Here is a 15100-nt window from a genome sequence, read left to right on the forward strand (position 1 = left end):
AAAGACACCCTCCGCTCCCTCCTCTTGATGCCATTCCCTCAGACCTCATTCACTCCCTTTTCCTCTCGTCTTGCTCCCACCTTGCTCACCTCTTCAGTCTATCCTTCTCCACCTGCATCTCCCCTAATTCTTTAAACATGTCTCAGCCATTCTTAAAAAATCAAATTTGTGCAGCCTTCCTGTAGTAGTCCCCGAGGGTTCTTTCCTTGACACTCTGCTCTTTTCAATGTACACCACCACCCTGGTTGAACTCATCAGCTCCTACGACCTCCAGTATCACCTCTATGCCGATAACACCCAACTCTACCGCTACTCTATCACCTGACTTCTCCCCTTTCCCCCGCTATATAGGCTGTCCAGTTGCTTCTCCACCATCTCCACCTGTATGTCCTTATGGTTTCTCAAACTCTGTACAAAACTGAATTCATTGTCTTACTTCCATCAAGAGTCTCCTCCTATCCCGACTTCTCTATCACTGTTGACAACTCTGTTGCCTGGGTGTCACTCTTGACTCCTCCCTTATTCAATCTCTTGCCCAACCCTGTTGGTTCCAGCTCTGCAACATCACTCAAATCAGACCCTTCCTCTACTGGTATGCCACCAAAACTATTATTCACTCACTCATCATTTCTCATCTTGATTACTGCAACTTTCTCCTTACAGGCCTCCCCTGCTCCCATCTTGCTACTCTTCAATTTATACAGCAGCTACAGTAGACTTATCTTCCTCTCTCGTAGCTTCTGCCTACCCCCCTCTGCCAAGCCTTCCACTGGCTCCTCTTCCACTACAGATTCCTCTTCAAACTCCTCACCCCCTCATGTACAACACCCCCTACTGCCCCCACTGCCCCCTACACCTTAAACCTCCTCTCCATACATACTCCTTCCCGCCCTCTCCGGTCAGACAAAGCCCACTACCTTTCCTCAATTCTGGAAACCACATCTCACTCCCGAATCCAAGATTTCTCCCAAACACCACTGGCACAATCTTCCTCGTTCTGTCAGACGATCAGCTAGCTTTTATACTTTAAAATGGTCATTGAAAACCCACCTATTCTTAAAAGCATACCTGTCCTCCACCAATGCATTTCACCACATAATGGGGGTAATTCTGAGTTGATCGCAGCAGGAATTTTGGTAGCAGCTGGGCAAAACCATGTGCACTGCAGGGGAGGCAGATATAACATGTGCAGAGAGAGTTAGATTTGGGTGTGGTGTGTTCAATCTGCAATCTAAATTGCAGTGTAAAAATAAAGCAGCCAGTATTTACCCTGCACAGAAACAAAATAACCCACCCAAATCTAACTCTTTCTGCAAATGTTATATCTGCCCCCCTGCAGTGCACACTGTTTTGCCCAACTGCTAAAAAATTTCCTGCTGCGATCAACTTGGAATTACCCCCAATATACCTCACCCTTTTTATTCCGCCATCTCTCCAACTCTTACTTAATGACCTCAGATCCTCTTACTCTGGCACAGCCCATATGTCAACCAACTGCCTGCCCCCCTTCCCTTTAGATTGTAAACTCTAATGAGCAGGGCCCTCTTCCATCCTGTTATTATTACTTATAGCTCTTGCTCACACCTGTACCTTCTTCTTGGGCTCTCTGCCACCATATAAATAAAGGTTATTAATAATGGCGAAGGGCATGAGTTAAGATATTACACATTAAAATCTAAAATGACGCACACAATCTTAGTGGTTTATCTTTTGGCCGGTGGCAGAACATATTGTACAGTCAAGATAATTTTGCAAAGGATGCATATTCTGAGTACATGTGATGTGTTCTTGTATGGTGCACAAAAATACTAGACATTTTTATTTGCACATTGCATTAAGGGATGGAAGCATTCAGAGATGGAAGCAGATATTGCTTCTCACAGCAAGATCTGCATCTATCTACCCACGTGCTGGGGGCCGCCCAGCATATGTGTGACGCCACCCTGCAATGCGTCTGCAATTTTCTTGCAGACTCATGAATTAGAAGTTGACCCCTGGCTGCGCTGGCAGCCGGTCCTGCACCATTTGTTTTCTCGGAGCGGCTGCGTGTGACATCATGCAGCCATCCCAAAAACGCTCTGACCACTCACCCAGAACGCCAAAATGCTACCCCCCGAACGCCCGCCGCTGTCAATCACGACGCTGGCAATCACCACAAATGTTAGCAATTGGGCAAAATCATCCTGCACTGCAGGGGAGGCAGATATAACATGTGCAGAGAGAGTTAGATTTGGATGTGGTGTGTTCAAACTAAAATCTAAATTACAGTGTATAAATTAAGCAACCAATATTTACCTTGCAGAAACAAAATAATCCACCCAAATCTAACTCTCTCTGCACATGTTATATCTGCCCCACCTGCAGTGTAACATGGTTTTGCCCATTTGCTAACTTTTTTTTGGTTTGCTAACAAACCTGAATAACCCCCAGGGTTCGGTCCAATGTGCTGGCTCACACATCAAGCCCCACGGCCCCTAAAATCATGGTCCCACATCCTTATTATGCTGTTGTCTCATTTAAGTTGTCCCGTTTTGACAACACCTGCAATTCAGTTGCATATTTTACACCCAGTATCTGACTTTGATTTTCATTCTTTGTCAGTGCCAGTGGGTGTTTATCTGCCATTGTTTAGCCCCTTAGGGCTATTTTCCACACGCCGGTTTTCACCGGATGGCAAAAAGCCGGACAAACTTTGTCCAGCTTTTTGCCATCCAGCAGGGTCTTTCACACACAACAGCTTTAGGCGTTTTTAATGCTGTGCGCATGTACAGCAGCAGGACTGGCTTGAAGAAAACCCATTGTGTGTGAAAGTTCCCATTCACACACACAGATCACTGCTTACAAGGACGGCACGGCCCAGGCCCGGCAGCCGGACCTTTCAGTGGACATTTCCGGCTGCAAGCTGGCAGCCGTGCCGGTGCCGTGCCGTGTGAACTGACACATTACTCTTCATGTGTCTCTGCGGGACGGCCACGGCAAAAAGCCAGCCGGTATTTTGCCGGGCGGCGCTACGCGGCAGGTGTGAAACAGCCCAAAGGGAGTAATGTCTCCTATTGAGTGCGCTAATTCTGTATTACAAAATATCAGAGAATGACATATATGAGCAAACCACTCAAGTTTGACACTCTTATGAAATATAGTGAGGAGCACTGACCATTATACTCACATTAGGAATGCTAAGCAACTATTTTTAGTATTATCTTTTCCGTTCTCATGTTTTGATCCTTTTATTCCTCTTTTTTTTCCAGTGACAAAGAGAATGTATTTCTAAAGCATTTAATAGTACTTTAACAGCACTTTATAAATTTGCCATTGAATTAGAATAGATTAACTCCTTTAAATGCAGTATGTTACCACTTTTACTGCAAATGATTTAAAAAGCATAATTTTATATTAAATGCTATTACAGGTTGAGTATCCCATATCCAAATATTCCGAAATACGGACTTTTTTGAGTGAGAGTGAGATAGTGAAACCTTTGTTTTTTGATGGCTCAATGTACACAAACTTTGTTTAATACACAAAGTTATTAATAATATTGTATTAAATGACCTTCAGGCTGTGTATATAAGGTGTATATGAAACATAAATGAAATGTGTGAATGTACACACACTTTGTTTAATGCACAAAGTTATAAAAAATATTGGCTAAAATTACCTTCAGGCTGTGTGTTTAGGGTGTATATGTAACATAAATGCATTCTGTGATTAGACTTAGGTCCCATCATCATAAGATCTCATTATGGTATCTAATTATTCCAAAATACGGAAAAATCCGATATCCAAAATACCTCTGGTCCCAAGCATTTTGGATAAGGGATACTCAACCTGTATTAACACAGTCCAGCTTGTATGCTCATTTTATTTTTTGTTCAGGCAGTTTTATTTGTTGAAAGAAATTCTTTGTAACTAATGAAGATAATTTGCCCATCACTGATGAACACAGAAAGAAAGTGTAAATGTAACCTTATATAGAACTAAAACGAATAAATGATTGAAATAAAATTACATTGTGCTGGCATAGCTTCCAGCAGTCCTTACTCTTCAGTGCAGATCTGAGGAGGTGTGGCTGTTAGAAAGGGTTTGGGATTGGATGAGAATATTGGTGTAACTCGGGGCCTGATTCAGAGCTTATCATAGATGTGCTAAAATTAGCAAATCCACGATCAGATTCTCTGACATACAGGGGACATACAGCACAGTTCTAGTCCGCCCCACATGTCAAGAACCCAAATCCCGCCCCGCACAGGTGCGAATGCATCGCATTGCGGACGCAGCATCTGATCACTCAGTCACCATTGGGCAGCTTATGGCACCCATGCCGTGTAAGCCGACCATTGCTAAAGCCAGGAAATCTACATCCTATGCCAGAGGTCCTTGACCTCTTCACACCCCCTAAACGGCGGTGACATGCCTCCGTTTTCACAAAAGGAGGCCATCGCCGTTCCCCCCAGATGGCAACAGACTGTCAATCACTCACAGTGTGCTGCTACTCTGCGTCCTCTGTCACAGGACCCATTCGAACATACACAGAATGTGTCCTGTGCATGCGCAAAGTATCGAAAATTGTTGCTTTGCTATGATGGGCGCCGGACAGACCGGAACTGAGTCATGCCCATTGTCAGCCCACAGTAGCACAAAGAGGCAGAAAAGAGATTTCGGCCACCAGTCATGCTTTGGTGTAAAAACAAGCGATAGTCCAGCACTTACCTCACCCACATTATAGGGTTGTGGTATATTTTGTCAATTTTAGAGTGTTGCAAAAAGGTTTCGCTACAAATGTGTGCTGTTAAAAACAGGATATGCAGCTGGTAAACACATACTGTAGAACGGGTGTTCATCCAACACCCCAAATGGTACAGATATATATATAAAGCACCACTGGCGTTTCTATAATGAGTGCAGTGTGTGCAGCGCACACGGCCCCTGAGTCCAGAGGGGGCCCCCACCACATATGCTGCACCCATTTTTAAAATACTCACCCCTACGGAGTCCATTGCCGACATCCGCAGCGCTGTTAAAACACCGTGAAAATGGCTCAGCGGCCATTTTCATAGAGATCTGCGCATGCGCAGTAGAGTCTGAGCTCTCTGGGGCTCAGACTCTCAGCGCTGCCGGCAGAGAGGAGGGGGCCCGAACGGAGGAACACGGGCCTCCTCCTCTCTTAAAGCGCCCCTCTAAAGCACTATGTATTAACTCCTGCGCCTCCTTGTTTAAACATGAAAACACCACAGTGATGAACAAATTTCATATAAGTTTGCACAACGTGGATAACCCAGCCAGGGAACAAGGAAACAAAATACTAAACTTTCAATTTTTGATGAATCAGTCCAACCCCTGTTTCTGGAGTTTCATGGATGGATATCTGAATATTGTACATCCTCGAATGAGAATCTGAAACAATAGGTGTGCTTCCCTCATAATAAGGGATAAGCACAGGAGCAGAAAGAACCAATACTGCAGTAATCTTTACAAGTAAATAGCATGTAAACATCCTCATAGGCAACCGGGAACACTTCATATATCTCACACAGTCCCACTGATGTTCAGCGTGGTAATAGGCAGGTGCAGTTCCGGAATTTGCAGCCGCGCTCCGTGATAATACTGAGTGCCTGTGGATGTCCAAAAAGGGATGTCGGGGTGTGTTGAAACTGAAATCTGAGATGTCACAATGCCGTCCAGGCAGGGTGCTGGCTGCCCCTCCCTCTCCTCCAGTCTCTCCCGGGGCGGGGCAAGCTCTTTTGCGCTCACCCCGCTGCTGACATTCCGGTGGTCAGGATCCCGACAGCCGTCCAATCGTAGTACACCCGTTTAAACAAGCAGGCGCAGGAGTTAACACATAGTGCTTTAGTCATATAATTTTAGAGTGTCGACATCATGATGTCGACATGTCAAATGGTGGCATTTAAAATGTCAACACTGAGGCATGTCAACAATGGGATTTCCCATTGAATCTTATTCTAACCCTAACCCTAATCTAACCCTGAAGTATTGTGTTGACATTGTGGCTGTCGACATTCACAAGTGACTACTGACTTCAGTTATGAGGAGGGAGACCTGTGAAGATTTGTAAGGGTATAAAAACAGATGAGCTTACACTTGCCTGGACCCCATTGATTTATCCAACAAAGAATCTGCAGTGTAGGTATGTTTTTAACCTTGACTAACGAAGAGTACTGCCAATGGTATAGAGTCCTTTAAAACAATTGTAAAATGTTGATAGCTATGCAGGACAAATGTACAAACAAACAAAGCAATGATAAAAATGATACCCGCAGTATAAGGGTAACGTATTATAAAGTAGTATATTAAATATCGTAGCGAAAAGTAAAAGTGATCACGTTTATCCTCATACTGCCTGGAGGAGACGAAGTGTTGCTGGGGCGGAGGCGGCCAAATGGGGGGGTGTTGAGGGTGTGATCACGGCGGTATTGTACAGTTTACATCTGTTTTCGTTTTCAGCCTCCGTTTCATTACATCTCTAATTTGTGATTATTGTATTTTTGTATATTGTGTATTTAGTAATTTTTGACTATTGAGTAGTACATGTTAATCCATTTTCTTTATCTTAACAGATGCAGAAATTTGCACATGCGAACATCCTGGTGGGAATGAGACACTACTATGATGATTTGGATTTTAAGAATATTATGGATTTTGTGCAAGAGAAGGTTTGTGAACACATGATATCACGTCACAGTTAGGGATTTTTGTGGAAGTGAATATGTCTGCTATTCAAATTAGATGCCATTATTTTGTTGTCTACCAATTTACTAGGAACCAATGACATCAATAAAGCACAAGCCACAAAGTTCTTAATTATCAAATTACCAAACCTTAAAATTGCCATTATATAAAATAGAGGTGATATGAACTTCCCCACCAAAAACCGCCACAGGAGCTCTGCTTAAAGGAGGGAGAACATTTGTAGATAACAGTTAAGTTTAAGTTTAAAGGAATTTAACCACTCTACTAAGTGCCATCCAGTCAGGACAGTGGCCCTTTGATGGCAGACCATCCCATGTTTAAAACATTTAGCGCTGACTGTATTAAATATCATTTATAGGCCCTGACAGATGTGCCCTTATCCCAAAACAACGCAGCCCAAGATTTTTAATCCATACATTCTAGGCTGCTAGTGTACTTGTTCTATTTAGTAAGTAGCCCAAAATGAGAAATGGGTTTAATGCAGTAAAGATAAATACTCAAAAAAGCACAAGAGATTGCATTAGATAAGTACTCAAAATAGCTCAACAGATTGCATTAAGTGCTTATGAGTAACAACACAAAAGATAATCAAAACACATAACAGGTTTATTTTCTTATTAAGACTTATCCTCTATCTACAGTATTATCATTGTCATTATTAATATAGAGTCAGTATTTTTCACAGTGCATAGGCGCTCCATTATATCCAATGGTGGGAACTTTGCGGTCAGCGGTAGACCGCGAGGTTATGTGGGGTCACTCTTGTGGTCTAATCTTGTGGTCTACCGCTGACCGCAAAGTTCCCACCATTGGATATAACGGAGCGCCTATGCGCTACATTATATCTCGAGTGCGCCGGCTGACTGACAGTTCAGGCGCGCACAGCCAATCAGGAGAGTGCCATGACGTGGCGCTCCCTGATTGCCTGAAGGGACCCTCTTTGACAGCAGTCACGGGGGGTCCCGCCAGTCGGGGAAAGGGGTCCTATGTGTAAACATGGGACCCCTTTCAGTGCGTGGTTCGGGTTCTTCGTTTTTTATTTATTTACCAAGTACGTGGATTACAAACAGAAGAGGACCGATCTACACTGGATTGTTGTGAGTATTATTTTATTTACAGGTACCCCGTGGATTCTATGTGGAGAAGGGGACCGACTCTTCGTGTCAACATAGGTAAGTATGTGTGTATGTAGGTGTGCATGTATGTAATAAAGTTATACTGTCACGGTGTGTGCGTTGTGTTTTTTTGGGGGTATTTTTTTTGTAGTAGAACTACAGGTACCAGCTGGCCCGTTTTTTCCTCGCATGCTGGTACTTGTGGTTCTGCAAGTACCAGCTTGCGGGGGAGGCTTGCTGGGACTTGTGGTTCTGCTACAAAAACCAATATTCATTTTTTTGTCACAAAAGGCTATCAGCCCCCCATCCGCCGCCCTTGGATGGGGGGGACAGCCTCGGGCTTCACCCCTGGTCCTTGGGTGGCTGGAGGGGGGACCCCTTGATTTAAGGGGTCCCCACTCCTCCAGGGTACCCTGGCCAGGGGTGACTAGTTGGGGATTTAATGCCACGGCCGCAGGGATGTATATAAAAGTGTCCCCCGGCTGTTGCATTATCTCTCTGACTTGTGGAGCCCGATGCTGGTGGAAAAAATATGGAGGACCCCTACGTCTTTTGTCCCCCGTATTTGTTGCACCAGGACCAGGCGCAGAGCCCAGTGCTGGTTGTTTAAATATGGGGGAACCCCTGTAAATTTCCCCCCCGTATTTTTACAACCAGGACCTGCTCAAAGAGCCCGAGGCTGGTTATGCTTAAGAGGGGGGACCCCATGCATTTTTTTTCAGGATTTATTGAACACTTTTGTGAGGTCCATGAAGTCGAATCCAGGCCACCCACTATTCGTCAATTGGTCCGTTTTTCGACAGCGGGACTGTCAAATCCGTTATTTATTGAATATGTCGAATTCGGGTCCCGGCGGGAGGGTTTCGCCTGTCGAATTGTGTCGAATCCAAAAACGGTCGAATTCACGCCGGAATTCGACCACAATTGAATATACCCCTATGTTTCTGTGGGACAATTTCTGATTGATCCACCTGAGATTCTTTTCTATTTGTTCAGATAATAAGACATTACGTTTCCCCTTATGTTAATAGTTGAGACCTTTGGGGTTCACTACGATATGCCGGCTGTCGGGCTCCCGGCGACCAGCATACCGACGCCGGGAGCCCGACCGCCGGCTTACCGACAGTGTGGCGAGCTCAAATGAGCCCCTTGCGGGCTCGCTGCGCTCGCCATGCTACGGGCACGGTAGCGCGCTATGCGCGCCACACTATTTTATTCTCCCTCCAGGGGGGTCGTGGACCCCCACGAGGGAGAATAAATGTCGGTATGCCGGCTGTCGGGCTCCCGGCGCCGGTATGCTGGTCGCCGGGAGCCCGACCGCCGGCATACTGAAGACCACCCGACCTTTGTCTATAAATATCAAGGCTAAAAAAGAGGCATTTCGTTGTGAGGGACCAAGGGCAGTTTAAGGGGCTAATTCAGACCTGATCGCTGCTGCGAGTTTTTGCACAGCGGGCGATCAGGCCTGAACTGTGCATGCACCGTAGTGCACATGTGCATGCTAGTGATTGACAGGAAGAGGCGTTCGCTGGGCGGGAGGGGGCAGGCCAACCACGTTTGGCCGCCGTTTTGGGTGCGCGGTCCGGGCGACGCAAGCATGCCTGAACCGTGCCTGCACTGACCTGGGATGCAACGAAAAGTCGCCTACCAGCGCAGCAATGCTGCGCAGGTAGGGACTTACTCACCGGGTGCGGTAGCATCGCCACCGTGCACTGCTATTGCATCCATTTGGGGGGGGGGGGAGGCCAGACATGCGGGGCGGAATAGCCCTGTGCTGGGCGTCCTCCCGAATGTCAGGGTTGCTGATTGTAGCTTGCACGGCTACGATCAGGTCTGAATTAGGCCCTAAGATAGAAAAGGGCTCGAGCAGGCTTCCCTCCTCTCTAGCAGCACTGTAGACTACTGCACATGTGAAACGATCGATGAAACTATCGTTCTTTACAGTCTAACCCGATCTCTCCACAGCAGTTAGACACAGGCTCTCTGACCAACACCACTCACAGGTATTTTCCAGGTGTAGGGATGTACTTTCCTATGGCGCATCTGTCCCCTGCAATGCATACGGTGTCAGGGACCACCTAACACCGGCTAATACACCGGTATAGTTCCTCTACATCTTTATCTTTGTATTCTGTCAGCGCTTCTCCACTTTCGCTCTCATCCAGTGTCTGCTAACCGAAGACACTGGACAGAAAAGGGTCTGACACAGCGTTGTACTGCCCTTTACTACACTCTTACACTCTAAATTTAAGATGAGATAAAAATGTGATAAAAATGTTTCTAATATTTGACACAAAGCACGGTACTACACACGGAGGTGTAAAGCGGATTAGCTACATTACCCTCCTGTTCAAACTTACAATCACAATTGAACTAGAAACAATTGGTAAAACCATATAAGATTTATTTATTTTACTGATAACTTTACTCATTGGGTATGTGCCTGCACAGATGAAAAGTCTGCCACTTGTACCTGGCAAATATTTAAGCAAAGGGATACATTGTGCAAACCTGTAAGAACACTAGCCTATTCTTGCAGTTCTGTACATATGCTTAACACTGTGCTTGAATACTGATACTTGGTTGACCAAGATATTTGAATGCAGATTATTACCTTTCTGAGAGGTATCTTCATGATAAAGTGTATATATATTCTGATTTCTAGAAATACAGAAGGTCATTGAATACTATAACAGGATTAGAATTATGCCTTCCCTGCCTAATACAAGGCAATTATAATATAATTTTTCCTTTCGCTGCTGAAATGATATTAATAATTTATGTTTTTACATATGTTCACCACGAGACCATTAATGGTGTGTTAATGTTGTCGTTAAAAGGTATATGTTATACGATTATGGTTTCTTATCCATCATTTTTGTTTTGAGTAATAAATATTCAATTCCTGGGGCACCTCCAGTCACACAAACACATATATGTTCTAGGCTATTCGCCAAATGAATACATTTTGATAGACTGGTTTCTATGTTTATACATTTTCATTGACCAGTGCAGGATACTCCATCTTCTGTCTGACTTCTGTGCATGCACAGGTCTCCTGGAACATCGCTACTACGCATGCACAGGTCTCCGACAAGGTGGCCCCTGCGACATTTGCCTGGTCATTCCTTTCTGCAGTTCTGGCTGCTGCAGTATTTTGAGGGGTAAGCATAGTTATATGGGTGGAGGGCTTGCCCAGAGGCCAGTGTGCACCACAAACCCTTCACCTAATATATATACGCCAATGTGAGGGACACGAGAGATCATGGGAACATGGATCCAAGATAAGGGAATGTCTGATATGCTAAGGCTGGGAACACACTTGCCGATGTCAGTGACATCGTGCAAGATCCCCCGAAAACAATATCATTCATACACACTGAACGATATCATTGCATCTCTTCAGTGATGGCATGCACCCACATCCAGGTGCATGCCATCTTGTACAATATCTTAAGATTTCAAGTTGAAAACTAAAGATATAGTACCTCATTAAAGACCCACGGGAGCACGCTTTGCTAACGATATAGGGTATACACACTTGCAGATGTATACGATATAAAATCCAATCCGCCGGTTCGGACAATATATCAGGTACACATCTGCAAGTGTGTACCCAGCCTAAGAGTTACAACACATATATTTAATTTGTAAAGTGGCTTACATATTATGTAGTAATTTACATTAATAGACACAAATGACATACAGTGACATGAAACAGAAGGGACACTGTAGATGGACTGTCAAAATGAGCTTACAATCTAATGGATACTCACCGTATTACTTAACGTTACCTAGCAGAATATTAATGATACACACTTTGCATGAAACACAATCATCTGGCTGAGGGAACCAACCTCTGCAGCCTGTAAAAGTGTGTTTCTGCATCTTAAATTAATGGCTGATTTAACTAAATGTATGGCCTGTTACATTAATCCACAAGCAAAGCCAGCTGCTAATGGTGATTTCCTTATAATGCATTCCTAGCATGAAGCCGCAGCCAGGAAATCCATTCTGTGTGTCAGAAGGTTCTGTCTCTAAAATGAATATGAGTGGTTATGGCATTCCATGCTACTTATTTAAATAATTCTAGGATCCTATCCCCCTGGGTATATAAGAACTTTTATTGTAATAGGTGACATTCTATAATTAAACTAGAATGTTGGGGACCATGGTATAGTTAAAAATAGCACCCGGCACATGAGGGAGTATAAAGGTTACATTGTGTTATACAATGTATGGTGGCTTAAGTCACATTGGCTGTGTGATTTATGTCGCCGACTTTAATGCAATGTTATATCTTAAATGAATGACGTGTCTGGCATAAGCATACACAGACCCAATTACAGTGCCAGCCTCTGGGTGCAGGTTAGCCGAGATGGGAAGATGGAAACATTCCAGTCACATAATCGGAGTGTTCCTCCATATGTTCCTTCACACTCCCTGGCTAGAAGTGATTTATCATTTCACCCCAATGCCCCTCCACAAAGTACAGAGCATACATTACTCACCTGCTTGTACACTGGACAGCTTGACATATTATGTGTTCACTATCACTAAGAGAAGAAAAGGAAATGTATAAAGACATAAACTCTCTTTGAATAATTAACTTTTTTTTTGCATCTGAGGAATTGGTATACCAAAAGCTTTTTTTTTAGAATTTGTCACAAATAAAAAAAGTATTAACTTTTTGGCTAAGAATACATCTATATAAACATTCAGAGGTCACATCATTGATTGCAGTCCCGTGTGTGCAACTTAAATGTTTCAAATAATTAAAAAATAATTATAGTACACCTGTGGATTACTGCATTTCCAAACAATTGCTTCATCATGAAGAGCAGAGAACATTCACAGCAAAAGAAAAAAATAATTATTGAATAGCACCAACAAGAGGAAGGATATAAGAAGATTTTAGACTTTTTAATTCCTTGGAGAAACGTTCATAATAAAACAATTTAGAAAATTTGGCACAACTGTGAAATTGGTTCTAGGAACTGAGCATTCCTACAATAAGATCACTTGTTAGGGTTGTGTTCACCACTGGTCCCAGTACAACCTAATAGAACTTGAGAAATATTCCAAAGTAGAGAAGTCAAAACGGATATACAGTACAAAGCTGTTAGAGAGAGACACAGATTGCTCTTCAGTAATTACAAAAATGAATGGTGACTGATATATCCAGCTATTGTTGCCTATTTTATTTGTACTTTATGTAGCAAATGTTTTTAGAGTATTTGGTTTTTTTTTTCATTTGAAATTCATTTTATGTAGATCAGAATATTGATTCCATGATGTAAGAAAATAAAATGTCAAAAATATTAAAGTGTTCATGTTATTTACAGCCACTGTAAAGCATGATATCTAAGGGTCCTCATCTTTCATTAATTACAGTGGTCAGCAGGGAGGCGACTTATTAAACTAATTTTCACAGTCGGAAACATGATGAGGCAGTGTTACCATGATAGAACAATTCTTTGCCACTGAAAATTCTTTGAATTCTAGAAAATAAATGACTGATACACTCAGGTCAGATTAACAAAAAAAAAACCAATAAACTACTAATGAAATGCAGTATTTTTTTTTAACTATAAATATTTGTAAAAATAAAGTCAAATGATATTTAAACACAATTAGCCATCAATTCACAGCAGTTAATTACTGTTGCCATGAATTGACATTGTATGATACTGTTACAAACCATCCATTTAAAAAAAAAATTGTTTTATATATTATTCAGCCAGCGCTGGTATACATTCTCTGATGTATATTGGACTGACAACCCCCATACAAGCTGCTGCTGATGGCACATCCCAAATCTTCCTTCACTGTAAATAAACAATATATAGGTCCATACTGTCTGCTTGTGTAACAGTTACCAGCATAAACTAGCATTGCATTTGCCAGCAACGCTGTAGAAGTGTATAGTAAATAGGGACTGGGGAAGTAGAAGCTTGTACAGTCTGACTGATACTCTCCGTATTTATTTCTGCAGTTTTCCTGCTGTGGAGGAGACGAATTTACAGACTGGGAGGTGAATCCTTATCATTCATGTAACAGCACTGGTCCTCTGTCATGTGGAGTCCCATATACATGTTGTGTAACTGGAAAGGTAAGGCTGTCCCCAGATTACTCTTCAAAATTAATCAAGTAGCTTATTAATGTGAAGAGAGCTGACATATTAAGCAGAATGTGATATACAAGGTACAGCACTTTGTAATGAACATAACTAACCGCATATGGGGCAAGTGTTCCCCTGTAACAGTCTCTGGCATCTTGTAGGTCAGTGGAACAAACCAAACTCCAGCAAAATATGCCTCTCTGCCTCACAATAGTGCACCATTTACCCAGGTGATACATCTCGACATGATTATATAAACATTACTTGTAATCAGCGTGTTAATTAGGAAAATAATAGGTAATAAAAGCTATAATGCAAACCATACATTAGAGACTGTACAAGGAAGGGCAATTAAAATGGTGCATGTCCTACATCACAAAACTTACCCAGAAAGACTAAGAAATCTCAATATGTATAGTTTGGAGCAGAGAAGGGAAAGGGGGGACATGATAGAAACTTTCAAATATATCAAGGGTTTTAACAAAGTCCAGGAGGGAAACATTCTTCAAATGAAGAGAAGAAATAGGACACAAGGACATGCACTGAGACTGGAGGGGGGATGAGGTTCAGGAGAAATTTGAGGAAAAATTACTTCCCTGAAAGGTTAGTGGACAAGTGGAATAGCCTCGCATCAGAGGTAGTAGAGGCTAAGGCCCTCATTCCGAGTTGATAGCTCGCTAGCTACTTTTAGCAGCCGTGCAAATGCATAGTCGCCACCCACTGGGGAGTGTTTTTTCGCTTTGCAAGAGTGTGAACGCCTGTGCAGCCGAGCGGTATAAAAACATTTTGTGAAAAACAAGTCCAGCCCTGTAGTTACTTATTTTGTGCGATGATTGCAGCGACGAAGGTCCCGGAATTGACGTTGCATACCTGCCCTGCAAACGCCTGGACACTCCTGCGTTTTTCCAAACACTCCCAGAAAATGGTCAGTTGACACCCATAAACGCCCTCTTCCTGTCAATCTCCTTTGCGATCGGCCGTGCGAATGGATTCTTTGCTAGATCCAGTGCACAGCAGCAATGCTCTTTGTGCCCGTACGATGCGCGTGCGCATTGCGGCGCATATCCATGCGCAGTTTTGCCAGTTTTTTACATGATCGCTGCGCTGCGAAAATCGTCAGCGAGCGATCAACTCAGAATGACCCCCTAAGACAGTA

General features: G+C 43.2%; 1 protein-coding gene across 1 annotated transcript in view; it reads left to right on the forward strand.

Annotated features, from left to right (window-relative positions):
- The window catches only part of LOC134936836 (tetraspanin-15-like), a 535165-nt gene that overhangs the window by 323749 nt on the left and 196316 nt on the right, over window positions 1-15100 (forward strand). Inside the window, exons 4-5 of the mRNA XM_063932111.1 lie at window positions 6576-6671; window positions 13819-13935. Of these exons, the coding sequence (XP_063788181.1) occupies window positions 6576-6671; window positions 13819-13935 (213 nt within the window). The remainder of the gene's footprint in view (window positions 1-6575; window positions 6672-13818; window positions 13936-15100) is intronic.

Source organism: Pseudophryne corroboree, chromosome 6, assembly GCF_028390025.1.
Source record: "Pseudophryne corroboree isolate aPseCor3 chromosome 6, aPseCor3.hap2, whole genome shotgun sequence".
In the NCBI taxonomy this organism is placed as follows: Eukaryota; Metazoa; Chordata; class Amphibia; order Anura; family Myobatrachidae; genus Pseudophryne; species Pseudophryne corroboree.